Source organism: Solanum lycopersicum, chromosome 1, assembly GCF_036512215.1.
Source record: "Solanum lycopersicum chromosome 1, SLM_r2.1".
In the NCBI taxonomy this organism is placed as follows: domain Eukaryota; kingdom Viridiplantae; phylum Streptophyta; class Magnoliopsida; order Solanales; family Solanaceae; genus Solanum; species Solanum lycopersicum.
Window position 1 is genome coordinate 70740921 of NC_090800.1, and position 27939 is coordinate 70768859.

The 27939-nt window shown below is 33.9% G+C and overlaps 3 protein-coding genes and 1 long non-coding RNA gene across 4 annotated transcripts; 2 read left to right on the plus strand and 2 right to left on the minus strand.

Moving 5' to 3' along the window:
• The first annotated feature begins 1030 nt into the window (after positions 1–1030).
• LOC101259283 (uncharacterized) lies at positions 1031–2573 on the plus strand. Its single transcript, XM_026030490.2, has 3 exons — positions 1031–1611; positions 1714–1946; positions 2032–2573. The coding sequence occupies exons 1-3, from the start codon at positions 1138–1140 to the stop codon at positions 2300–2302; spliced, it is 978 nt and encodes a 325-aa protein (XP_025886275.1). The 5' UTR covers positions 1031–1137; the 3' UTR covers positions 2303–2573.
• Positions 2574–2851: 278 nt separating this feature from the next.
• Positions 2852–9990, minus strand: LOC101258990 (oxaloacetate tautomerase FAHD1, mitochondrial). Its single transcript, XM_004229209.5, has 7 exons — positions 9427–9990; positions 9041–9206; positions 4314–4366; positions 4110–4172; positions 3929–3979; positions 3736–3853; positions 2852–3139 (listed from the first exon to the last, which is right to left on the minus strand). The coding sequence occupies exons 1-7, from the start codon at positions 9637–9639 to the stop codon at positions 3024–3026; spliced, it is 780 nt and encodes a 259-aa protein (XP_004229257.1). The 5' UTR covers positions 9640–9990; the 3' UTR covers positions 2852–3023.
• Positions 9991–10437: 447 nt separating this feature from the next.
• LOC104647569 (uncharacterized) lies at positions 10438–13422 on the plus strand. Its single transcript, XR_011221462.1, has 2 exons — positions 10438–10688; positions 10884–13422. It is a non-coding gene; the product is annotated as an uncharacterized lncRNA (long non-coding RNA).
• A 3962-nt stretch (positions 13423–17384) lies between these two features.
• LOC101259574 (protein GAMETE EXPRESSED 2) lies at positions 17385–27018 on the minus strand. Its single transcript, XM_010323123.4, has 17 exons — positions 26851–27018; positions 26447–26770; positions 26025–26366; positions 25507–25833; positions 24409–24615; positions 24241–24326; positions 24034–24166; positions 23411–23719; positions 23127–23251; positions 22630–22847; positions 22328–22555; positions 21142–21371; positions 20494–20732; positions 19440–19596; positions 18482–18645; positions 18200–18294; positions 17385–17754 (listed from the first exon to the last, which is right to left on the minus strand). The coding sequence occupies exons 1-17, from the start codon at positions 26912–26914 to the stop codon at positions 17601–17603; spliced, it is 3402 nt and encodes a 1133-aa protein (XP_010321425.2). The 5' UTR covers positions 26915–27018; the 3' UTR covers positions 17385–17600.
• Between the last annotated feature and the right edge of the window lie 921 nt (positions 27019–27939).

The window sequence follows — 27939 nt, forward strand, 5'->3', positions numbered from 1 at the left end:
AACTAGTGCCACTCTTAGAGGATGTTCTGGTATTACAAGGTGTTGGACATTTTATACACCAAGAAAAGCCTAAAGAAATTAATGAACATATTTACAACTACATTACCAAAATTTCATCCCCTAAAAATCACTCCAAGTCCAACATCTGTGCTATTCTCTAGATCATTTAATTAATTTACCTGCTTCAACTCATGTACTATTATTATTTTGTTTGATTAGTTTTTAAGTGTGCAAATAAGGGTGATTGATTAACCAGATGTGAGCTTCGGTTTGTTGTTCTTTTTGGAATTGGAGATTCTTGCACTTCTCTTTTGCTACTAGATAATGATTCTTTTCTTCCAATTCTTGAGAAAATATTAAGCAGTGAGTTTCTTGTGCTTTATGAAGAAAAAAATCATGCATAAATTAAGAGCACAAAGAAAAAGAAAACGCAACTAATTATTCCTTTAATATGGACACGAGTATATGACTCACATGGAAAAGCCAAGAGGAGAAAATACAAATTAGCATCTTCTTACTTACTTAGTAGTACAAAAGTTGGAAAGATATCACTTGCAAAGAACAACATCAAAGAGCTCATCGCGGAGCTAGGTGAGGGTTCGTGGGTACGAACGAACCCAGTAGCTTTTACGTAGATCCTATATTTATTCTAGACAATTAAATAAATAATATGTATACTAACTTGTGAATCCTAACAAAATTGACTGAAAGTATGTAAAAATGCTTTCTGCTTTTTTTTAAAAAAAAGTTTAGAACCCCAAACTTCTAATTTTGGTACTCTACTTCTACGGGCTATTCACAAATTGAATAGAAGAAAATAACTTTTTCAGGTCTCTTGTGTGTAAAAACGAAGATCTTTTGGGTAAAACTTGTAAGAAAGAAGACATAAAATTTAAAACAAGTTCGTAAAAGGCACGTAAACTAAAGATATGAGCAACATGGGCAAGTACCTCTTGCGTAAGAAACAAGTTAAGAGTCCAACAACTCTTGTGGAAGTACATGTATACCAATTTTTTCTTATCTTGTCTTTGCTCACCTTCACTAACTTTATACACTTTATAAATTAAAGCATTTCAACTCTAAAGAATAATCATCTAAAGAGAAAAAAAAATCAAGCAGAGGGATAGAAAGAGTGAGATGGAGAAGGTTGAACACAAGACAATGAGAGTGAATGGAATAAACATGCACATTGCAGAAATGGGTCAAGGCCCAATAGTTCTATTCCTTCATGGCTTCCCGGAACTATGGTACTCGTGGCGCCACCAAATGCTGTTCATGGCGGCTCACGGCTATCATGTGGTGGCCCCGGACCTCCGAGGTTTTGGAGATACCACGGGAGCACCCAAAGGTGACTTCACGAAGTTCACCACCCTCCATGTTGTTGGTGATCTTGTTGAACTCCTTAACATCATTGCCCCTGATCGAAAGGTGTTTCTAGTTGGCCATGACTGGGGAGCTATGATTGCTTGGGCCTTGTGTTTGTATAGACCAGATAAGATCAATGCCCTTGTGAATATGAGTGTTCCATACTTCCCAAGAAACCCCATTATAAGGCCCATTGAAGCTCTACGCGCTATTTATGGAGATGAATACTACATTATAAAATTCCAGGTTTATATCTCTTCTTCTTTTTCCTCTCCATCTAAATTGAATACTCGATTTGGCTATTGATGGTCTAGTTAATCAACCTTCCATACTTATGAAATTGTGAAGGAGCCAGGAAAAATAGAAGCAGAGTTTGCTCAAATAGGAACCAAGACAGTATTGGAGAAGATACTGACTATGCGAGACCCTGACCCATTAAAGATGCCTAAAGGAAAGCCATTTGACGACTCTCCAGTCATATTGCCCCCTTGGCTCACTGAAGAGGATGTCGATTACTATGCTACCAAATATGAGCACACTGGCTTCACAGGCGGATTGAATTATTACAGAGCAATTGATCTGTAAGTTCCTATCTTTAGTGTCTATGATAAAAGTTACCACTAGCTACTCACCTCATAATTGGTTCAACGTATTCTTGAAATGCAGAAACTGGGAACTGACAGCACCATGGACGGGGGCAAAAATAGAAGTACCAGTTAAGTTCATAGTGGGAGATTTGGACCTAACTTATAATTTAGTAGGAGTCAAGGATTATATCAACAAAGGTGGGTTCAAGAAAAATGTACCTTTGCTAGAAGATGTGGTTATCTTGAAAGGGGTAGCACATTTTCTTCAACAAGAAAAGCCTGATGAAGTTAACCAACACATCCATGTCTTCTTCCAGAGCTTTTCTTCCTCTGAAACTTCTGCATCCTGATATTCCTTTGAAGTTACACAAAACCAGAAAATGGAGTTGTACAAGAATAATTTCATATGCTTTAATAAATTATAGTATCAACACCATGTATCCTTTTCCAAATAGTATCACCTAACCTAAATAAAGTTGTTTTCCAGTTTCCATTTGGAATTTTCTTTTTCTTTACTGCCAAAACTTGAAAGGTAGGAGTAGAACGAAACAGTATACTCCCTTCGTTTCATTTTTTACTTGACCTTTGTACTTGAAATAAATTTTTATTTTTACTTGTCCATTTTAGCAAATTAAGAGAAATTTATTATTTTCTTTCAATATTAGTCTTATCATTAAGTAAATATATAAAAAATGAAACAGAGGGAGTATATGCATATATAGACACTAAATTTGAGGGGGGAAGTAATACACACAAATCTAAATTCTTGATTAAGCTCTGCTGAAATCAGATGCTCTTAAACAAATAACAGCGGGATACTAATAACAATAAATAAAAGGATCTGATCGCATTCACACAAGGAATTTTTCACCCTAAAAGGGTACAGATAAGCATATCACTGAAGAAAAATCAAGCATCTATTTCAACTTGTAATTTTATTTGAAAAGATACAAGTTGATGGTTTTGTTATTGTACAAAATATCCTAGTAATCATGGGAAGGAAAATTCAGAATATCCACAAACAAGTGGGTCAAGTATACAACAAACAAAAAAAGATAAACTTATTGTGAATCACTGCTGTTTCTCTCCTGGGCGTCTTCCAACATCAAAGTGCACATCCAGGAGACCTGTTATGCCAGCATCAATCTTTTGACCAACCTTAACAGGACCAACTCCTTTGGGAGTCCCTACAGAAATTCAGCAAATCGAAACATTGAATCAACCAAGTATAACAAGAATTGTATTACTTGAACAAGAATGTTTTAATGTTCCCAACACACAAGGTGAAGTGAGACACTTGCTGAAATTTAGAAACAGATCTCTGACAAGTAAAATAATTAATTGCTCAGTGAAATATAGAAAACAGTGGGGTGGATTACCAAATTAGATATTAACAGAACCAGCTTGCAGCATTCTTTTAGAAAAAAGATTAGTGTAAACTGAATCAGTTCCCTTTGTTTCTCAAGTGATACACAAGCATTGAGCCTTTAACTAAGTTATTTAAGAACTGCCAATAGTGGTAACCAAGAGATATCCAATAATGTAACAGACCAACAGAAACACGCTCCTCTTCTCAAAACCACACACGTGTATATCAAGAAAACACCAAGCTCACAACAGAGGAAGCCTAATGAACCTCGGTTTATTATTCCACCTAATATTTGCAAATGTTTCAATGACTTTATTATTATAATAATAACTGCAATGTGATTTCAAAAAGAAAAAGAACTTCCAATGAAGGCTATTTATCAATTGAACAAAAAAGCAACACGGATCATCTTACCAGTTAAAATAACATCTCCCTGGAGAAGAGTCATGATAGAACTTATGTGGCTAATCAAATATGGGATCTTAAATATCATATCTCTTGTTGAGCCTTTTTGGCGAAGTTCTCCATCAACCTGCAGAGTAGCAGATCATGATTAGCTGCAATTGTGAAGACTAACATCAAGCAAGCAACAAGATAAAATTATCACCTTTAGCCACAACTCTATGTCATGGGGATCTGGCACCATGGACTGTGGTAACTGCAAGGAAAAAAAAAGGGGAAAATGACCATCAAATAATCTCAAAAATGATATATAACACTATATAATTTTAGGGGAAAAACCAAAGAGAAAATGATAACCAACAGATGACATCACCAAAACTTCTTACAACTGAGCTGATAGGAGTGAATGTGTCTTGACCCTTAGCAACAGTCCATGGCAGGCCTGCAGACTGTCAGTTTGAATTGGTAAAAGTTGGTATCATCATCCTTGGGAATGACAATGAAGGTCAAACAGTAATTATTGAAGAACAGAGATAAATAACATAAATTGACATGGTTATTCAAAATATATGATGTAAAGGAATTCAAACCTTTGCGGTAGCTTGGATCTCCCTTGCAGTCATATCCAAGCCAAGTGCATAGCCTGAAACACAGAATGTTCAACCACCTGATTATAGTCCACATGTTTATTGGGACAAACAATTTAATGCAGGCTCAGAAGAAAAGAAAATGGATGAATATTGTTTAAAGAACTGAGACACAGAAAGAAAGAAAAACAATCCCAAATAAATTAACCTTGTTTTTTGGTTGATTTGCTTCCATTTTATAAAACAAAAAGGGTATCCCACAAAATCAATCGACATAGCTTAATAAGCTACTCGAATAACTCCAAATTATCTTATTTCCAGCAAAAGAAGTAGATCGAAATTGAAAGCACACAACTGAACCTTGGCCAGATAGACACTCAGTATTTACCTAAGCCAAGGACCAGTAACCCAAAATTGTTCAGGTGGAATTCAGTGAGGTCCTAAATCTATTGACCAAGAAGTGGCTGTGCTACCCAGACAGCTTGGCTGATGTTTGCAACAATCAAACCTCAACTTGATTTTGATCAAATAGAGACAAAAAAACTCTCAAAAGGAGCCAATGCTCTGCAACATTCTGTGGCATGGGGTGGAATGTGAAAGTTCTCCAACAAAACAGAAACAGGAAATAAGCAAGCAAATAAATTGAATCCAGATTAATTACTTCTAATCTATTTCAATCAAAGCCTTGCTGCCCAATAATCTATTTCAAGCAACTTGAGCCTCGAAAATCATTTATTGTAGCATGTCATTATAGTATATGAAAGTAGCATGTGCCTGCCATGGGCTTACTTGGGCAGCCCCTAATGACCTACTGTGCCTAATGACTCTACGCTGGCATCTAATTTCTTGAATTAGTGATACCATGGTTGAGCAATAGTTCCTAAATTGCTCACAATGTCACTTAGACATGTACTTCATTAAACGGGCAATATGCTTGTCCCCTGGACGGGTCAATTAGTTGTCCCTGTACAGACTATACGCTCGTCCCTGGACATGCCATACAATTGTTCCTGTAACGGGTGATACAATCTTTTATACATGACTTGGATCCGCAATACGATCATTTAAGATGAAATAAAACAAAAGTAACAGTCTGATCACTAGGTAAAGAGCTACTCTCTTATTCTCTAAGACATGGCTCAGCAACTATTGCATAAACAAAGGAACTATCTTCCCACTTCTATGATACGACTCTGTTTTTTAGTCAAATACCACCAACTAAAGTAGTAGCTAGTTGAACTCTTAGATCGCTCTATACAAAAGCTCTCAGCTCGCTGCAAAGGCATTCCAACAGAGGAAATCTCCTCGCATACACTTGCAGAATATTACAGCCAATAATAGGGAGCCCCCCAAACTCTCCAACAGCAAAGGCGGATATGTAATCTCGACTAGTATTACATTTTTCTTTTGATATAACATTCGTTGTATCTCAATAGTACATGATCAATACACGGTCATAAAAAAAAGAATAAGAATAAGAATACATGATCAAGAAGATCTCTACTCTGCATTTTAGTTTTACATTTTTGTCTCTCTACATTTATTGCATTTACTTTACGATTTAAATTCACATTTATGCTATTGGTGCTCCTTCACCAATTCACCATAGATAACTTTTCAACAGTTTGGCGTCCACTGGGGGTCCTAACAGCAAAATCTATTGATCTCTTCTTATCAGTTCTTCGCATGGAAGAAGTTCCAATTATTCAGGCAAACAAATGACTCAAATTTAGTGCCAAATCTGACACCACCAAAATGCAACTTTATACCAAAAGTTCCAAAACACGTCTTCAGATAGGGAAAATGGCTAAGTACCATTACTTAATAACCATTTTGAGCAATATAATTCTTTGCTTGCTTCAACATGGATCTGCTAGAGAACAATATTACTTATACAAGTAGGCAATTTAGCTACATATGGTTGCTGAATGCCTATAATATTCTAAATGAAAGCTTAAGTTTATGGGAGTAACATTAACTTGATAACTCATGCTATTTTTGTATCACTATTAGCTTGACACGTAATGCTTTCGTGCTTCATTAATGTGAAACATCATGTTTTCCTGTTATAAGCTTGATTGCATTTCACTGCCTTTGCCACCTGAACAATTATTGCATGTCATATAAAAACATATATTTGTAATAGTGATTACAAGTCCCTTGCATACTAATTGGAAAGCATTTATAATATATAAACTTGTGAAGAGTTATACAACTGTCTCTACACCATGATTATTGTTCAAGTACAACGAAAAGTGATGAAACTTTACATAAGTAACTAGAAGACAATGATATCATATACTGCATGTCTACATTGCTATGACATATTAATTGTAATAGCAAATTCCCTTTTCATATCATCTACTCAACTTCTAGCTACCAGTGTACAATTATCTCATTGTTGCTTGCCTGACCAACAAACTCAAGATTATCATTACTAACTGGTACTACTTCTGAAGGGAAATTACATTTCTGTGGAGCTATTTTCATCCCCAATGTTCTACATTTATTCCTCCTAAAATAGAATTAATTATATATTCATTTTGAAGACCATCCTTTTTTATAAAGTGCAAGATCATTGGCATACTTATTCTGTATGATGAAATTCTTTTGAGAAAGTTCTTTTTTTTTTTTTGAGAAAGAATGTATGACGAAATTCGCAAACAAACTCATGACTTCGCTTTCATGATTTATTACATTAAGTAACTGCATTTTATTTGCAAAATACTTAAAATAGAAATTGAACATGATTGGTTGAAGACATAGACAAACCCTCAAATTTGCCTGTAATTTTCAGACACCTCAACTAAGGGTCTGAGTCCGACTTATTGAACACTTACTGTTAGTTAAATATGTATCTATTGAACACAAGATGCCAAGACAGGCAAATAAATAATGTGTGAAGTTATCAAGCAGTGATGTGGAAGACAAACCAATGAAACAATGATATGTGGCATCCCAAATATAGTCCAAAAGAAAGATCTTGAGTCAAAATAGATTTAAAAAAGTTTTTACACCCACACCCCTCATATCCCTTCATTTTTTCCCTCTGAATCATATCTTCTTCGTTCTTCTCTTCTTACTGCAGAAAACAATCCCACCATTGAAACCAAACTCAATCTCTCCATCCTTTTTGCCACTTGGTATTGTCTTTGATCTGACTCTACCATTATAGTTTGGACCGTATGAGTTATTTTTTGTTAAATCAACAAACAACAAAAGCCTCAGACATGAAGTCTATCAAACTTGGATCTCCACCTGAAACTTTCTATGCTACTGAAGTTGTTGAATAACTTCAATTTTACACATTATACTTGTTCAGCTGTTCTCTTTCTGAATTAAGAATACTTCATCAAGTTACCTCTGAAATCTTAGTGATCTATAGTGCAAGTAAAGGACATTAGGTATTTACTTCACAAATAAAATTCACTACTCAATCGACTTCTGCATTCCTTCCCTTTCCAGATCTTCTATTTCCGCAAGTCCATCCTTAATAACACTAGCAATTCTTTCTAAAACTCCAAGCTCCTGATTATATACTCTAATTTAAGAATGTGGTACAAAGTTGCAAAATAGAAAACTAAAGAAGAAAGAACAGCTTTTACGCTCAACTCCACACAACAGCCTTTTGGGTCTTCAGCTTAAAAAGAACTAGGAGATTGATGAAAGAATAATGACAAGGAGGTGGTAGGAACTGATGTGATTAAAGAAGGGTTAAAAGAGGAGGTTGACTGTAGTGTGCTTTTACATTATTACTTTGACATCTGTTGATATATGATAGAGGTTTTAACTGGTTCACTGTGGAATTTAACCAATAGGTGATAAGAGATCAAATGGGAGTCTGGAGATAACCACAAAGAAGAGGAACTCTTTATTTCTTTTAGTCTTTTACCCCCTCTTTTTCTTTAGATTTTCAGGGATAGAACCTCTATACACCCAATATCAGGAAGGCTTACTGTGCGGTAAGGTTCACTGCTAATATCTTCTATTTATAACCTTAAACAAGTGAATAGTGCAAAAGCTACATCGAGTCATGCAATTGATAGGTCGGGGGCACAACATATTATCTGAGTACTAGTTAAAGGGCAAGATTTAATGTAGCTTGTCAAAGATCTCCAACCAAAGAAGCAAGTTAACATCTCTAAAGATTTCTTTTATCTTCAGGATCAGTAAAGAATTTATGCTGATAAATCTATGAAGAAAAGAAAAACACAGCATTCAGTAACACCAATCCAGTACACCCCTTTAACAAAAACTTAGCATCAGAAAAAGTAAAAGTCATTTTCAGTGGCAGAAGCAAGTATCTCTGATGAGCACTCTAATCTTTTATTCTCTGCTTTATCAATTAAGACACAAGTCAAAAGAAAGCTCCCAGCAGTAACTTCCTCCAATATGTGATGCTTTAGTAGCTTAGAGAGTAGACACAATTGAATGGACAAAACTATAAATCATGATTGAACATCAACATTGTATTGTAACCTAACAAATGGCATTGGATGTCAAAAATTGCACAAGTCAACAAACTATTCAGGCACTTTCTTCTTTTTATTAACTACAATAACAATCACTTATGCATTAGATCAAACAAAATTAGAGAGCTAGACTTGCAAAATAAAGTTAAATTCAGCTCAAGTGATCAACTTTGAGAATCAAAAATACAAAATCGAGCAAACAAGGTTTGCCAAATTTGAAAATTTTACAGTATGCTAGATCAAATGCTAACATATTACCTCCAACATACTCCATAGCAGTGGCTTCAGGTACATCCCTAGCTCTTTTGCTGATGACAACTGCCAACTCCACCTCGTGATCCAGTGATTCCAATGGATAAGGAACTTCTATTGTCCCTCCGTTCTCTAAATACGATGATGTGGGCTTCATAAACAATACTGGCTCCTTCAAAGTTTAAATAAACAATTAAAAACATTAATATCACCTTAAATCATCAGTGACAGATCAGTTCATCAAATAAACTCAGATTCATAAAAACACTGCCTCCTAAGGTAGTTAAATCAAATAACACCTACAATTCGAGTACACCAAAAAAATCCTGTTCAACCAAAGCATCAATCAGATGTAAGAGTTGACAGAGATAGCGAAACAGAAGGAGAATAACCTTAGGCACGGCGTTGCCGAGTTCTTTGGCGTGAGCGGCGTAGTTACGACCGACGGCGATAATCTTACTTCCGACGCTGATAAGGTTCCGATGGTCTGCCGTCGCGGCGCCGGTGGTGGCCATGTTCCTTGATGAAAATGATTTAGCGATTGCTCTACCGCTACTGCACACTAGGTTTCGAGCAATGGTGAATGTTTGAATTTTCGCATACATAGTAGTATATATATATATAGGTTTGTGAAAAGTCTGCCAGAAACGGAAATGGAGACCAACAATGTGTGTAGTGTGTAGCAGATGAAGAGAAATTCTCCTATGCTTTGTTGCTGCTTCTTTCCCAAAATTTGGTTTCCTGGGAACAGCTTGATGTACCACTATTTAAGCATAAGTGCGATTTTTTTTCTTTCAAACTGATATTCTGAAATTCAGAAAACCAAAAAAAAATTAAAATTGATGGAATAATTTCACAGGCTTTACCACCATAATAAAAAAAATCTGGTTTACTTTCAGTTTTGATTTTTTTAATAATTCTTTATAAATATTTATTTTATTTATATAAAATAATATGAGTTGAAAATTAAACCTTTATGTACCAAATATTCATACAGAAAGTTGACTCCTGAGTCTGAGTATTAGTTAAAGGATATGCATCGTTAGAATTTTTAAATTTAAACCTTTGTTTAATTAATTTTATAAATATTTTTTCAAAGGATTAATTAATTTTCAATGTTTATTTTTAATTACTTCCAAAAATTTATAGTGTTATACTATATAACACCTATTATACGTCACAATTTCTTCATCGTCATATGTAGATATTGATTTTGTACGATTTTAAATGGAATTGTTGAGTAATAAATCAAAGGTTTACATATGATGATTTTACTTTAGTGTAATTATAGAATTGATCTTCTATTTTAGTGTTTTTGCAGATAAACATCTCAAAAGAATCTCCTGATATAAAATTGCAAATATATATATATATATTTCTTTGTCTGAATGTTAAATATGTTCATGTTTAGCATTTAACATCCAAAGAAAGAATAGTTGGGGCAAAACTTCTCATCCCCTTATTTAGTGATGGACTAACACATCAATTAAGTATTGTACCCAAAGTTTGTTCTATAAATTTGTACCTATTTCATTGGGTATTGATAATTTTATCTTTTGTTTAACACGTGTATATGTCTTTTTAACCTAAAAATATGATGTGTGTGTCCAAGAACCTCATAGTTTTTTCTCCCCTGAAATCTCTCTTCTTCCAGGTGAGCGAGCTTCCATTTTTCTCTTCTCCAACTTTCTATCTATTTTCTCTTTCACTTTGCTTTTTTGTTCACATTGTTTTTCTTTGCATTCTCATCTTCTTCCATGGGTTTCAATTGAACTTTGTCATATTTTGTTGATCGTTTTAATATTGCTTTCAATTATTTCTGCTTTAATTTGTTGGTTTGTGGTTGTAGATATGTTGCATGGACGAAATTCCTATGTTGAATCCTTTTCTTCATTTACAATGCACAAGACGGTAGATTCATCTCAATTTTGTATTGATAGGTCGTATTATTAAAGGGCACAACAAAAAATTTCTTTGTCCATATACCAGCAAAGACCTCAAAAATTCAATTGGGTATGATGTAGGTTTCTTCGTCTTTCATCTATATCATTTTGCGAAGTACCAAAATTGTCATTTGTAAACCCTAAATGTTAGACTAAATAAAATGGGGTTTTTTTTTCCAGTAATGACATCATTGGCATGGCAAATTGTGGAAAGTCTATGACTGAAAAAAATTAAAGTTATGTGCTTCATTTTTTTTATATTGAGGAATTAAGTAATCTAAGTTGTATTTTGTTTGGCCCCATTTCACTAAACAACTTGCTAATTGCAAATATTCTTAAGGATTCATTCAGTAAATAATACAGTGTTCTGTTTACTACTTACAAGAAACAAACGTATGGCCACCTCTGTTCATCATTCATTGTCATTTACGAGCAACTTCAAAACTCTTTGGTATGATAATATTTGCTGTTCTCTACTTTCAATTTAAAAAAAATAAAAAATTATGATTCTTTGTTTAATATGCAAGTGTCCTGCAAATATGTTGATCTTGATCATTACTTTTGAATTTAAAACCTCTATATGCATGTTATATATATATTTTTTTTTCTACGTTTGTCATTGCAGAATTGCATCATGTGAAAGGAGAAATTCATGTCTTTATGTATGTCCTTAGAAGTAATAAAAAAATTTGAATTTTATGATCTTAAACTAGAAATATATAGAATGTGTCAAAATGCCTTTTTAATTTTGTGGTCTTTAACATGTCATATGAAAATTTAGAAATAAAAAATTGCTAAAAAAGTAGAGAAATTATTTTGAACGAAATAAGAAGAAAAGTAATACAAACAAATTGAGATGGAGAGAGTAACATGTGTTCTATTATCCTCTAGCAATACAAAATTTATTACTTTATAAGAAAAATTGCTATGAATCACTTATTTGATAAAAGTTACTTCAAACTTAAATAGTTCACTGATTCAAAGTACATATGTAACATGCTATTCACATAGACAAACTACTTCCAACGAAGTTAAGAAGTCAAGTGGAAGGCCTGAGCCCTACAAGTTCAAGGTAATAATTTGTTAAAATAGGACTTATTCTCTGTGGCTGCAACTGTCTACCTAAGGGAGTCTTACTTTGCGCTTCTCTCTATATTTCAAGGTGAAGAGTTTCTCTGAACTTGTTGCGGGGGCAGTATAATTACATTAAGTTATTTCACTCACTTCATTGTTAGGAATTAATGCATGCTTCAGCTTTAGCCATCTTACAATAGAAAGAGATTTACGTGTATATGATCTTTCTTCAAACAGTTAAGACTTCATTTGCACTGTTAATTTAAGTTGTTAATCAAATGGTGTTCTACAATACCAAGTGTCTAACTTAAATATGTTTTTCCTTTCTTTTCTCTCTTTTGACTAAAATTTTTAGAAGATGTGTTGATTAGGAAGGAAAATAATAAAAAGAAGGGGATAAAGGTCTTTTTCTCACTATTGAAAGTTTTCCAAATGCTTCTAAAGACTTTTTCACGTTCAATGGGGATAAAAAAAGCTATGAATTGAAGTTACTTGACGTTATTGTTGGTGACTCTATTGTTAGGTGAGGGATAAAATTTCGCTCCTTAAGAAATACTATTAGGATTTTTTTAGAGACATTGTAGTACTTTGTTTAATCAGTCATCCTTACAACTTCTCCTTTGGTGCATTTATAAAATACTCTTGATTCTATATTCTAGCAAGTAATATTATTCCTCTATTTTTATATGTTATTAGAAAATGTTGAAACATTGATTTAGATTTCGAGCACCAAGTTTTCAAATCTTACTACTCTCCATTCCAATTGATCTTGGAGTTGCACTTCATATGTGGAAGTAGCATTTGAGAATACATCAACACAACTCCAAAAAATGAAGAAGATATCATCGAATGTAAAAAGGTCCTTGATAATTCAGGTAAATATTTTAATAAGTGATTCACACATTACTCTTCAGCTGCTTATCTTTCAATGTTGTAAAGATAACTTATTAGAGGAAGGGTCGGGGAAGAAGAGCACACCAGATGGCTATAACTCTTTTTTGCGTCTTCTTGCGGATCCAACGCTATTGTGGTACTATGTCCCTGTTCAACTTCTATTTATTTTTTCCAATATGGCTACTACACCAAATATATGAATGTTGAGTGGTTAAATACAAGAATTTCTACCGGATAACCAACTAAGTTTGGTTCCTGGAAGCAGTTTGATTTGGTTTTGAGAACAAGGGAATACATCATCTAGGATTTGTAAGTGTATCTCATTTTTTGAGGAATTTCTTTCACCATTGTGTTAATAAAAGTCAAATTAATGGGGAAAGGGAGGAGCTTCTAAATTTGCCTACTTACATTTTAACTTCAACATTTAAACATGTTATGTATTTTGATTATTTGCTGCAAGCCACGAAATTTGTGAGACTCAAATTCTGAAAAATTTAGACAAAGGAAAGAAAGAAAGCATCCTATCACTATCTCTGAAACAGGTAAGCATCTTTGCCTTACATTTTTTGGTATTGCCATATTGGTCATCGCGTTATTATAAATTGAGACTATTTGCACATAAGGGTGCATGTTCGATGTGTCTACTCAACATCTTGCGATCTTAAATATAGTTTCAACCAAAAGGTTTATGCTAAGTCGATGCTCCAATAGTATCTATCTCACCTATTACAGAACAATGAAGCGAGTAATATGATTCTAAAAAAAGGTTCCAAACTGATCATTTATGGCACACAAAAATTTGAATATGAAAGAAGAATCTAATCATTTTCGAACTTATATCAGAACATACAATGATATGTTTATGTTCACTTCGTTCGATTAAAATAAAGATAAATTCTCCTTCACTCCACATTATAATTTTACTTAACAAAAGAAAAAAAGACTTGAGACCTGAAGAGGTACTCCTTTCTCATGAATTTATCTTGATTGTGATTCTTTGATTAATTTTATCCAATTTTTTTCTAAGAGCAACCCATTTTCCATCGTGAATCTAAGACTTCTAATGATACCATCTTGATATAAATATGTAATTTGTGCAAATACTCAAGTTTGATATCTTAATAGGAATCTGCCCACAACTATTTTTGATGTTTTTCTTTTCAATAATATATGTTGGAACAACAAATAGTAATATTCAGGCATTGAAAAGTAAGACATATGGAAGGAAGGAGTTGAAGAGGAGTTGTTCCAATGACACATTACAATTGAATTGCTGGCATACTTCCTTTTTTTTTTTTTTTTTTTTGAATTTATTTTGTTTCTAACCAGTTGATCATTTCTTTAACTAAATCATTTATTACTTAAATATGCTTCGTTGAAAATTATTGCTTATAGTTGAAATGGATTTCAAATTACTTTGTTTACAACAAGTTTACCAAGCACGGGCTATGCCCTACTAGTTTACATATATATGGAATGAATCTTTTAAAAAAAATTAATCAATGAATCTATAAATAATATAGAAAATATATGTTTTTGTTTCTATGTTATTGTCTTATTTTGACTTTGATTTAATTTTTAATTAATTATGCGGAAACAAAACATAAACTTACAAATCATTCAATAATTTTTTTGTAAAAAAAGAAAGCTTCAAATATCAAATCAGATAAGACATTAATTTCAGAGCTTAATATAAAATTCAAAAATAAAAGAGTTTGGAACCAAGCTTACAAAAAGAAAATGGAAGAGGGACGAAAAAAATTGTATATTTATTTGCTATGTTTTAATGATTAAGATTATAAAAATAATATTTTATTTTATTTTGTTTTTGTTTGGTATTTTACATAGATTTTTTGTTTAAGTTTACACTTTTTCCAAGTAACTGATGACTTCAAATACACCAGTAATGTAATTAAACTCCATATCAAAATTAAACAAGTAATGAATCAATAAACTCAGCCTCCATCTTCAAAATAATTTCATCTCTCTTTTCTTCTAATTTCTCCTTCAATAACATAAGTTCTTCAATACTGCTACATTCTTCAACATTAAAATTTTCCATACTCCAATATTCATACAAATTTGACCCCAAATCAGTAGAAAGATCGGAATTTGAAGAAAACCCATTATTCTTCAAGGTGTCGTTGATAATGGGAAACTCGTTGGAACTGTAAAATCTACCGTCTGTCGAGAAAATTTCACTACATCCTTCAGCATTGAAATTTTTCAGATGCAGAGTACTTGGTTTTGCATATGAATTCGATGAAATTTCAATAGAAAGATCGGAGTTTGAAGGAAACTCATTATTCTTCAACTCGTCCGCAACAATGGGAAATTCACCAGAGTTGTAAAAGCCGCCGGGCGGCGAGAAAATTTCATTATTTCCCTTGAAATTTTTCAGCCAGAGAGTACTCCAATCTTCATAAAAATTCGAACTGAAATCAGTAGAAAGATGAGAATTTGAAGAAAACCCATTATTCTGCAAGTTGTCTTCGACGATGGGAATCTCGCCGGCACTATAATGTACGCCGTCTGGCGAGAAAATTTCACTACATCCTTCAACATTGAGATTTTTCAGACGCAGAGTACTTGGTTTTACGTATGAATTCGACGCAGTTTCAGTAGAAAGATGGGGTTTTGAAGGAAACCCATTATTCTCGAAGATGGAAACATCGCCGGAAGTGTAGAGTCGTCCGGCCGGCGAGAAGACTAACAGAGCAATTCGAGCGCCGAATTTGGTTGCGAGTTCTTCAGCTTTCTTGAAAAGACCAGTGCGTCTTTTCGAGAATGTGACTTTTCTTGATGAATTACTGGCGAGCTTTTTAATGTCAATCTTCTTCTTCCCTGTTCCTTTCGTCATCTTTACAATTCTAATCACCGGTGATGTCAAACTGTGGCGCCTGAGTTGAATACATCCGCCGGCGATCGTTCTGAGAGCTTTTTAGTTTTTCCGATCTGAGAGGGGAGACGCGCATACATACATACATATATATATATATGTATATTAAAAACAGCCAAAAAAAACACCTGTATAATTAACAAATTAAGCTTAAATTAAATTTGTATTTTATATAATTTGCATATTTGCGCTCCATAATAAACATGTTATGTTTATTTTGTTTTATATATATACAAAAAAAGATAAAGCTATTGTGCCTATACACATATACAATAGAAACAATTGTATAATTTGCTAACTCCTCTTCAAATTTGTATAATTTTGCTGGCAGACAATTTGTATAAATTGTTGTCAGTCTCTCGTTTGTATAAATAGTTGGCAACCTCTTAGTTCAATTCTATGCATTTGTATATCTGTATAAATTTGAATTTATATACAATTGAATCGAAATAAAATGTTTGTATATCAAATATATCTCTCTCACTCGCTTTGTACAAACATAAATTATATATTGTACTTTTGTATAATCATGTATTTGTATAAAACAAGAAAAACAAAAGAGACATGGGAAGGAAAATATTTATATTATATAATTATAAGTGTATAGGATGAATATTTATGTATTTGCATGTGTATATACAATTTTCTCTCGCTTTATACAAACAAAAACACAATTTATACATTTCTGTTTGCATAAAATGAGAGAGGCGAGAGAGACTGACGAGCAGAGAGGGAGAGTGATTAGCGAGAATTTTAGGGAAAGAGGCGAGAGAGACTGACGATTAGAGAAGGCAAATGGCAAGCGAGAATTTCAGGTTGAGAAGCGAGAGAGACTGGCAAGTAGAGAGGGAGAGTGGAGAGCGAGATTTGTAGGGAGAGAGATGACTAACAACAGTTTGCTATGAAACACAATTAAATCAAACTATGATTAAAGCATTTAATTTAAATAAAATAATTTATCATTATATACAATTTTTCCTTTTGCAAATCCATCAAAGCTATTGTTGAAAATCCCCCTCCCCCCCCCCCCCAACTCCCACCCTTTATTTTCTTTTTTTTTAAAAAAGTCATTAGCAAGAATCTACATAAATTGCATATAATAGGAAACTCGAACCATTGTTTCAATCAGAAAGTGTTTGGATTGGATGTAAAGATTTCAGTTTCTAGATTGAGGAAATTACAATCTAAATTCAATTCAAATAAATTAGAATTTGATAAGATATTTCTTTTACTTAAAATTTGGATATTGTGAACTTTTAATTTTGACTTTTGAACATCTTCTCTAAAACAGATAATAACAATTAACCTCTATTCACCTAATATTTTGCTTCTTCAAATATAGAACTTTCTACTACCAACAAAGATTAAAGGCTACCCTGCTGCCCATGCCGCATAATTCCAAATTAGATCAAGTACTATAATGGGTAAAATTATATGGTACTGATCTATTAGACCTTTGGAAAATTATACTTGCTAGCATTGGACAAACATACTATAAGTAAAGCTGAATATAAGACAAAAAAATCGGATATTCAAAAAATTGTACAACTAAAGTGCATATCCAATCCAAAATCCATAATTTAACAATAAAAGCCAAACTAAATATCCAAAAAGTTCCCCACAACGGACTATACAAATAACTAGCTTCACTTCCAGCAACATTAGTATTGACAAGTGCTGGCTATAGGTAATATAATAATCTAGCGCACCATATAATAGTTCAGTGTCCAACAGCAGACTATGGAAAAGAAGTTGATCATCTTAACAAACTTGAGGGAGGCTCTTCCAGTTGCTCATCATTTTCAGAAGTTGCAGCACTTAGCCCAGAAGGAGAAGTCATTTCAAGCTGATCACTTGAAGAAGTATTGGTGGCTTTAGGAAATCCTCCAACTCCAAGCTGTAGGCATGACCTGAAATATGTAGTTTTTGTTTTCACCATGTAGAACCGAACCTCATAAGACCAACGACTTCATTTTTAGTGCAAGAGAATACAGTTGAATAAGACTTTGTGCATATTTGAACTGCAACTAACTAGTTTGCTTTTACTGAGAAACAACTCTCCGCTGGTAGTACATTTTTACAGATTTAACACAGTATGCTCATCCTCAAAAACACTTAACACTGTATGTATTGTATCCTCTATCATCCTCCTAACCACAATTTAAAATATTCTTAATCCATTCACACCATCACAACCCTCAGCTTTAGTACAGTGTTAAACTTGTTTCCGAATCACAAGATTCCAAACTTTCTAAAGCTTACAAAATGGTGCATCTTTCCCTAGTAAAGAATGACTATTGATTCCAGCTTTCAAAAAAAAGTCAAACTAGAGCCATTTTATAACTATAAACTTACCGCAGATGGAATTTGGAGAGCTGGAGACTAGACATGAAGAAATTTGAACAGCATCCTCTGACTTGAGTCATCTTATCAGATAAGTCCTTGGTTAACTGTACAGTACACAAAAGAAAAAACATATTATACAAGATCTTATTCGATTACTACCAATCAAGTATGGAATGCAACAAAAGAATAATAGATGTGTCACATTGAGGAAAAACATCAACGCGGATGCAAGGAGAAGATAAAATGCTGGCTTGTGGAGAACAACAGTTCTTGATTTTATCGCGTACTTACAGTTCCTTCTTGGGAATTCTGGACATTGGAGAGCTCAAAATCCTGTGAGGCCTGCCTCCTTTTCTCATTAATGAGAACAAATGCACATTTGCAAATGAAGAATAGAAGTATAACACCAAAAGAAAGCACCAGAATGAATTCAACAATAATTGCTGATCCAAAAACTGCAAATCAGATGCACTTATTATTATCTTCCTGATAATTGATACCATAATAAATTAATAAGTTGTCAATGCTTCACTTATACCAAATGAAATTTCAGATAAAAAGTTAGAAACATTGCATAATTTGCTAGAAATTTAGACTATTTCTCATAGAATTAATGCAACTTCAAAAAGTTACCATGCATCTCCATTTCCATTAATTGCGTTTTGTATGAACCAATCAAGATAAATGAAAAACAATTTTTTGACAGTCTCATCAGAGACCTGTAACTGTGTAGTTTAACATTTCAAAATCTTACCTGAGATCTGTGGGAGGTAGAAGAAAGCACCATTTTCAGTTACGGCTTTACCTAAAGTAACACATTTGGGACCCTTCGGGGTGGGCCAGTGGTTTGAGCTTGGGACTTCCATGTTGGAGGTCTCAAGTTCGAAACCCCTTGCCAGCGAAAGCAAGGGGTTTCCCTTCTGGGTCGAGCTCGTCGCACCAGGTTTGCCTAGTGCGGGTTATCTCTCCTATGTGGTTTGTGAGCTATTGCATAGGAGAGGTGGTTTTACCTTTTGCGCACGCAAAGGGTAGCTGCTGCGGGTTTCCCTTGTCATCAAAACAAAAAAAAAGTAACACATGTGGAACCAAAAAGCTGAAGTATTTGGCGGGTGAATGGAGTTTGGCATTAGGTAAGGTAAGAATTTAAAAGTGGCACCTGTGGTAGGCATGCACCACAAAGTTGAGGAAAAAAATGCAAAGGAAAAGCTTCATAATGATAAATGTTGCACCTTTCTGATGCATAACTTACCATGTGCAAATAATGAACTCAGAGGTTTTTCTCTCATGAGGCTAACTTCAACCTCAACAAAATGAGGCATTGACATCAAATCAGTGCAGCCTGGGTAGCACCCATAGTTCCCCATATCATTCACCGTCACAATAAGACTAGCACGATGTTCATTACCCTGCAAAGCAACTCATGTAGTTATGCAGATCGGAACATGAAAAGGGAACATGATAGATAGCAACATATATGACAAAGAAAGAGTCCGCAATTCTCCAGTACAATGTAGAAGTGATAACATATCCATTTGCAAATTTAACTCTAACATCTCCAAGGATTTTCAGTATATGTCATACAATATAAATACAAATATTAATCTAAGCCCTTATTGTTTACAAAGTCCTTAACTAGCCATAAAAGAAGTCATAGAAAAGGAGAAAAGGGAAAAATGTGCTTATAGAGGCTGCATTGCAGAAAACCATAACTGACTATCTTAGATCACTCATGATGTCTCGTGACACTGCCTTTGACACTCCCTGTGCCACTTCTCAAGTAGTGGTACATATACCATTAGCTAACCTACTGATTCTCGGTAGTTCATTGGCATAGTGGAAGAAAAAAACGAATGAACTGGAAAACCAACAGAAAAATATGAAAGAAGAGAGTGAAGTGAAAGAAACCATATCGCTCATTATTATTGTTTATCACATCTTCCAATACTGTTTCTTGGTTTTTGTTTTGGTTCTTTAGTTCATTAGACTAGTTTGGAGGGGAGGTTCCAGGAACAGCATATGTGGCTACATTTGAAAGAGTGCCGCAGGAAACCAAAAGCGATCTCAGAGGGCAATGAAATCATTATCAGAACTAATCTTAATTCTCTCCACCTTGTACTGATAACCTGCTGTCTTATAAAACAGATAGTAAGCATAAGATCTGATTAGATTGCACTTATTGCAGACTAGGTAAATGATACTACCATACTATCAGGAAACAATACATCAACAATATAGCAAAGGAAGATATAAGGGAAAGAACCAGCCGAAAATGATAACAGTTGCTTAGAATCTCTAGAACACACATGATATAGCAATTGCTCCAAGACACTGTTGCAGTCTTCTAGTGTACCCCGAAATCTAATGCCTTTGGCTTTGACCATGAAATGTTCTGAGATGGTTACAAACGTCTGAAGAGGCTGCCACTGGTAGCTTGTTTTAGATTTTAATTCAGTTGTGCTAATGAGGTTAGCAGGAAGCTTTGTTGAAAGGAAGCCAGAGCTGACTTCCATGGAGAACATAACCAAGAAACGAGACACATTCCCTGAAATAAACTTAAATATCAAAACTGTAAGATTTGAAGGAGGAATGCAACTATGTTCAGATGTAAAAGTGTCATATCCCTCTCCCTTATTGCAAAAGAATCAGTAATTATAAACGACACAGGTTTCTCTGAGACTTGCATAATAGAAGCCATTTTCAGCAGAGCACCACACTACCAGATATAGAATGTTTTGACCAAAAAAGCAGGGTTTTTTCTAGAATATAAAGTTCAGCTATCTATTTCAATTAAATAAATTGCAAATTACTTGGTGATATCCTTGATTTCTCACCTATAACTCAACAGCAAAACTTAGCGGGACTCTCAACCTTCATTATCCATTTATTTTTACAAACTACTAACAATCCTAAGAAGGTGCTGGGAATATCTCCTATTACAGTAGTACCCATACCAGGATAATGCAGTAGATCTGGATCTCCAACAAAAACAGCAGACTTGTTCCTGACTCTGCTAAAAATAGATACTTCTTCACTCCCTTGATCCATAATAACGAAAGGAGGGAGATTAATCAATGGAGGATCATTGATAGGTTCAACCAATATAGGAATATCTAAACTGTTCTTCCCATTTGTGTTCATCGTAGAGACGTGAATTGTATCAGTGCCATAGAAGTTCTCATTTCTGATTCAAAGAAACACATGAGACTAGTTAACATAACATGTTTAATCCTAGTCTAAAGTTATTAGTCATTCTCAGCATTTAATAGATTTCTATGTTCATGTTAGCAAGAAAGGCTGTCCCAGCGCCCTGGCTTATTATAATGTTTAAATATAATTTTATTTTTTTCAAAGAAGAGCAACTAGAATGAATGAAAGGAGAGGCAATAAGATAGTTATTAATGTTGTGTGACAGGAAAAAGGAAGAGGACAAGGTAAAATATGCTGATACAACAAAATAGTTCATAATTGTCAAGAATTATCTGTCTTCCGTTACATAGACTTCTCACTAGAGGATCAAGAAGAAAGCAGATTGCCATGTAATCAGAATATGTGAATCTAAATTAGTCTGGAATAAAGAAATTTTGTTAGAAGAGAACTTTTGTCCAAGTTATACAAGAGTCCATATATTCTCAACCAGTTCCTAAATGTTGATAGAACAAGAATATTGCAGCTTTATCGGTAACTGGTTCATTAGCAATGAAATGCTAGCACAACAATATTTTCTTCTAAATTGTTGGTTTATCAAAAGTTAATCTCAAAGAAACACTTCCAAAAATAGAAATTCCCAACTATATACTTTTATTTTCACATATCATGTTGCTTTGTGAATATAGCACTATCAAGAAAAAACCTTCATTTTTTACTAAAATATGATAGTCCTATCTAATTATGCTCGTTTATTCTCATCCATCATTCTTCTAGACTTTAACTTGTTCTTTCAGTATCTCCTGCTAAGAGCCTACTACACATTCTATACCTCAGACCCCCTTGAAAAATCTACATGTACACAAGGATGACTTCCCATCGAGAAATGGACACACTTATAGAAGAAAATGATATCTAGCTTACTAACTTCCAAATGAGGAACAGATTTAGAAGAAAAATAAATGGTGAGAATTTATGTACAAATAGTCATACCCAAAATACTGCAGCGACTGTATTGCAAAATTGATTTCTTCTACACAACCTGTTAAAGTTAACTCAGTAGACTTTCCAACCTCTCTGAACGTAGAAGAAATACTCCAGGCAGGCTGCCAAAATTGCATTATCATAGGAGACAGAAAGACGATCCCAGATTGTGCATTAAATGTAATGCTGATGTTTTCAGTTGAATCTGAATAGATAATCTCAAGTCCAGAGAAACCACTGCATCCAGTTAGCAGGCCAGATTACAAACTCTTAGACACCAAAGCAACACAAAATCTTAACTAGAACTTTACCCGAATCTTGGACTAATAACATCTTCAGTTGCCAGCAATTGACTTGGAACTGAAACGAACTGAGGAGGGGTGCTTAGAACAAATATATCCACACCACCGGAGGCAATGTTCCCATTCACGTCACATATTGTATAAGAGAAAGAATCCCTCCCGTTGAATCCTTTGAAAGGTGTATATCTAAAGAGATGGCCATATTGAAGAATTGAACCACGATTTGGCTGTGCATAGAAATTATATCGAGGCAACTTTTCACAAAGACAACCAAAAAAGAAAGGAAAATATAAACACACAATCTAAACTCTGTGTTAGGAAAAAACTTGATCAGCTGTAGATAGACGACTTGATAACATATATAAGAATAAATGTCTGAACACATTTTTATACACGTATGGTATACGTAGTGGAGAATATCCACGAAGTTTCTTCGTGCATCTAGCTTTTAGTTACAAAGCAAAAGTATATAATATTCAATTCATGTGTGATGGAAGTACACTTGCCTTTGAAAATTCAACAATAGTAATGTTATGGCCAGCAAAATAGTCATTCTCTAGAGCATCAAAAGCAATTGAATCATCCTCCCAGACCCAGACCGAATCATTCTGTACTCTAGGGAAATACTCACCTGAAGGACAGAAGAAATACTAGGGGGTCAGATGAAGTCAGGTCATGAAAAGCAAGAAATTACCAATTTCAATGACCATGTAGTTGAACGATTAAAGTGGCAACTCCACATTATAACAAGCCTAATAATTTCATTTTAGCTTAAAAGGAAAGAACTCACTAGTGTATACATTCACACCAAAGGGGCATGGCATTAAACGCATTCCATCAAAAGAGGCACACAACTCATAGGAGCCAACATCCTTTGCCAGATAGCTTCCACTATATGTGCCATCCTTATTATCACTAAAAGTCCATATTGAAGAACCTGAGCTGTTATCTGAACTAATCTCCAACTTTAACTTTGACTGCTGTAAGAGGACTAGATTAGAATATGAATCCATGAGTTTTACTGTGATTTCATTCTTTGTCAGCTTTGATACTTTTGGACTGGGTTTCACAAGTCCTGAAAGAGATGTATTAACTTTTCCTGCACCAAAGCAATGAAACATCATTGAAATTTGAGAATCAGAAGGTCCATGCATCATCATCCTCAATAAAGTTAGACAAATTAATGTATGACTATACAAATGTTTGGTTGGATAAACATTGTGTTGCGACTATTGGTTAATTTTTTCAAATAATTCCCGAGATGTAAAAATAGGACTATTTCAGGACAAATAAAAAGTTCTGATATAAGTACCATCTCTTCATATCAGCAGAAAAGCATTTTTTTCCTAGTTTAACTCCAACAAATTAGATATTTCATGAATACAAATACATATTAAGAGCAAAAACACGTACCTGCACTTACTGCCTTTCTGAATGGATGACCACCATTTAATGGAATATTTCCACAAAATACACGAATTTCATAGATTCCTCTCCTCTGTGGTATATAATCAACATCAAAGGCACTAAATCTCATGTTTTTCGTCTGCAACCAAAAATTAACTATCAGTTCCGTCAATTCTAAAGCTTAACATAAGAACACTATCAAAAAAACCTTACATCAAGGTTTGTTTCAGCCAGAGGAGTAAAAGCAAGTTCCACATCATTATGTGCACTGCAATTAAAATTTGTACTACATGGAGTTCCTATTATAATGAGGCAATCTATCAAAAAAATATCAAGGTAAGTGTATCCTGTTTATCAAAAAATGAATTCTAATTTTAATACCATGGACCATCTTCATTGGATGTATGCTTGCTTGTGGTTGATAGGAATCAAATTCATTCACTACTTTTACTTGCAGGCTTTCTACTTCAACAAGTGAAGGATATAGATAAGCATCCTTCAATAAGACAGAGAACCTTGCAGCTTCACCAGCAACAGAGTCATTTAGACCTGACCCATTAACAATACTATTCATTCCATCACAATAACCTATAAAAATTTGAAATAATAGATCAGAAGCTAAATACTGGAAATGTACCTACTCTGATACATAGCTTCATACGCAGGAGGAATATCAAGATGATAAAGTACCAGAACAGGGCAAGCTACTTATTGCATTAACAAGCAGTTAATGTTCAATCTGGTAAAATTGGAAGAGATTGGGAACTTCTCATTTTTGAAGATTCTTCCCCTAATTTGAGATTGTTCACAAGGTTACCTGCTAATGGAACCCCGACATGATTTCTTTTCAGCGAGAAGTTCTTTTGAGTCTAAAATCTAATCGTACATGAACTGCTAGGGCGCTAATCAGGTGGCACAGAAGCAACTTAAAGACATAACTCCATAGATACTGTTAAGTAGTGTAAAGAGTTAACAAGTTGTATGGCTAGTTAGTTAAGTCATAAGTGTAGTTAGTTAACAGAATGCTGAGGTAGCATGAGTTAGTTACAAAGTTAGTTTTAGATATTTTGTTCTTTGGACTATTAGACTAGTATAAAGGCAGAGATGTACAGATTCAGTGTATCAGTATTAGTTGCAGGACTCTTCACTTTTGATGCCGCACCCGTCTCGAATTCTTTAAAAATACACTACTTTCGGCAAATCCGACATGCACCCATTGGCATTTTTGAAGAGTCCGAGCAACATAGGTATCAGTGATCATATTCAATACAACTCTTCTTTCTTCTCATTTTTCTGTAAATTGAGCTAAGGCTCAACCTCCATACATGGAGTTTTCAGATACCTAAGCTAACAGAAATAAAAATAACACGCTCAACAACTAAAATTTTAGAGAAATTTGTTGATATGAGAAAAGCATAATAAGCGTAAAGGAAAGAAACGGAGAAATGTAAGTGGCAGCAAACATAGTTGCTAAATTACCTATATACACTGTAAAATGAAACGGCATAGTTGAGATGGAATTATTCTGCTCTTTATGATATATCATAAGCTTGAAATCTCCTGGTTCCATTAAGCTGAAGGAGAACAACTGGATACCCAGGCCAACCTGCCTGAATTGAATATCTGTCACAGGAATAATCAAGTTTGTTCCATTTTCAATAACTTCAACATCAAATTCATACAACCCTGGAACAAGATTTCCATATTGATCGTGCTGGTGAATAAAACCTTCTACCACAGAAAATATTTGAAAGTACTTTGTTTCAACTTCCCAATGCAGCAAACATTTTGAAACAACCAGAAATCCTGCAAGATGAACCTATGAATCGGTGACTACATTCACTATGACCAAGGGCCGCAAAAGTATTCACCAAAAGTTTGTAAAAGATAGAGTGAAAATCTCTTTATGTCAAACCAAATAAAAATCGATTACAACTTTATAAATGTGTGAGCATAGTAATATTAATTATTATCATCCTTATGCTTACATGAATCACCTGGATTCACTATGAAGATTAGTGGAGAGCCACTCAATGTTTGGTTATCTCCTTGTATATTAAGTGAAAGAGTTCCAGCTGTAGCGGCAATAAACTCGGCAACAAGATAACCAGATGTATCCCATCCTTTATTAGTAAAATCAAGGATTGTCGCAACAGAACCATTGAAAGTAGAGACAGAGAATGTAAAGTTATAAGAGTTTAGCCGTTGATCAGTTGCAGAAGATATATTATTCCCAAATGCATCTTTAGGAAGAATCACAAGTGAAGCTAGCATTCCTGCTGCAAATTCACTCACTCCATTCTTCCATGACACAATGCTTGCAGATGGATACATATTACCTTCATATGCAAAAACGAACAGAAATTATTTTTATACCATTCAAATGCAAATACATATCAAATTTCGCGAATAAAAAAACCTGGAGTGACATGAAAATGCAGTGAAGAATCAAAAACATTGAAGTGATTATCAGTAATCAACACATTGAACAACCCAGTCCTAATGGGAATGAATGAAATCCTCCAATCCCCAAAATTATCACCAAAATTTGACGAAACACCGGAAATGTAAGAACTGTTTCCCATCCTATCATTGACACTAATGTTGGGGTTGAAAGGGTGCTTGAGTTGGGCAGGATCGAAATTTCCAATAACTTTCACGATTATGGTTGCAACAGATCCAGCCATAAATGTATCATTGTTGTTCACCCAACTGAATGCAAAACTAGGAACTGTCGAATCTTCTGCCAAAAGAAAATCAAAGGATTGTTTTAAATTCTTTGTGTATTGACTAATATACATTAGAAGCGTTAGTTTGAATTACCTGATAATGATAGTTGATGAGAGATGAAGAACACTAAGATGGTGCAGAGGAGAAGGTTCGCCATGGATGAGAGCGGGAGAAATTTGGAGCGGTTAATAGAAAAAAGTTTAGCGGTTTACTGCATTTGGGGTGAAAAGTAATTTCCGTGAAGAAAAAAACATTTGAAATTTTATTATTAAAAAAACAATTTACAAGAAATTTTTTTTTTTTCAGCTAGTCAGCAATTAAGAAATACAGATCTTTAGATTCCTTAATATTTGATTTTAAAATATTAAAAAATAATTGTATTTCAAAGTAATTTATTTTCTAATCTAGTTACTCCGAATTTAAAATATATTAACTTTTATCAATCTATAAATAAAAATAGACACCTATCATCACCTTACACAAATAGTGAAAGATGTCAACTTTTCTAAAAACAAATTTAGCTTTTATTTAAATACATTTACAAATTAGTAAAAAATTGATTTTTTTAGTATACGAAAGGTTCAATATTTCTTTTGGAAAATACATCTAACAAAAAAATACAGATCCATATGCTAAATTTTTCTAATTATCTTTTATTAAAAGAATACAATTTTAAAAAGGGAAAAATTAACTTACATAAATTAATATTTGTAAAAATCAAGCTCATAAGAATATAATCATAAAGAGAAGAAGACAAGAGAAGTAGATAAAAGAAGAGTCATTTTCATCTTATTTAAGTGTATACAATGGTGAATAATATCTCTATTTATAATGTTGAAATATCATAGTCAAAGGTCACATTGGAATTATACATAGTTATCATCAAGGTTCATATCACCTAGGAATCTTATCACATTACATGAATCCAATTAATTGTTGGATAACTCTAATGGATCATCCACATAAAACAATAGATTTATAACACTCCCCTTTGATGTCCATAGATAATGTGCCTCGTTAAAATCTTACTAGGAAAAACCCTATGAGAAAAAATTTATAGTGAAGGAAAAAGAGTACACATATCTTTTGATACGCACTATTTGTTGCCTCATTAAAAACTTTGCCACGAAAAATCAGTGGGAAAAAACCTCGGTCAAGGGAAAAAGAGTGCAACGCGTATTA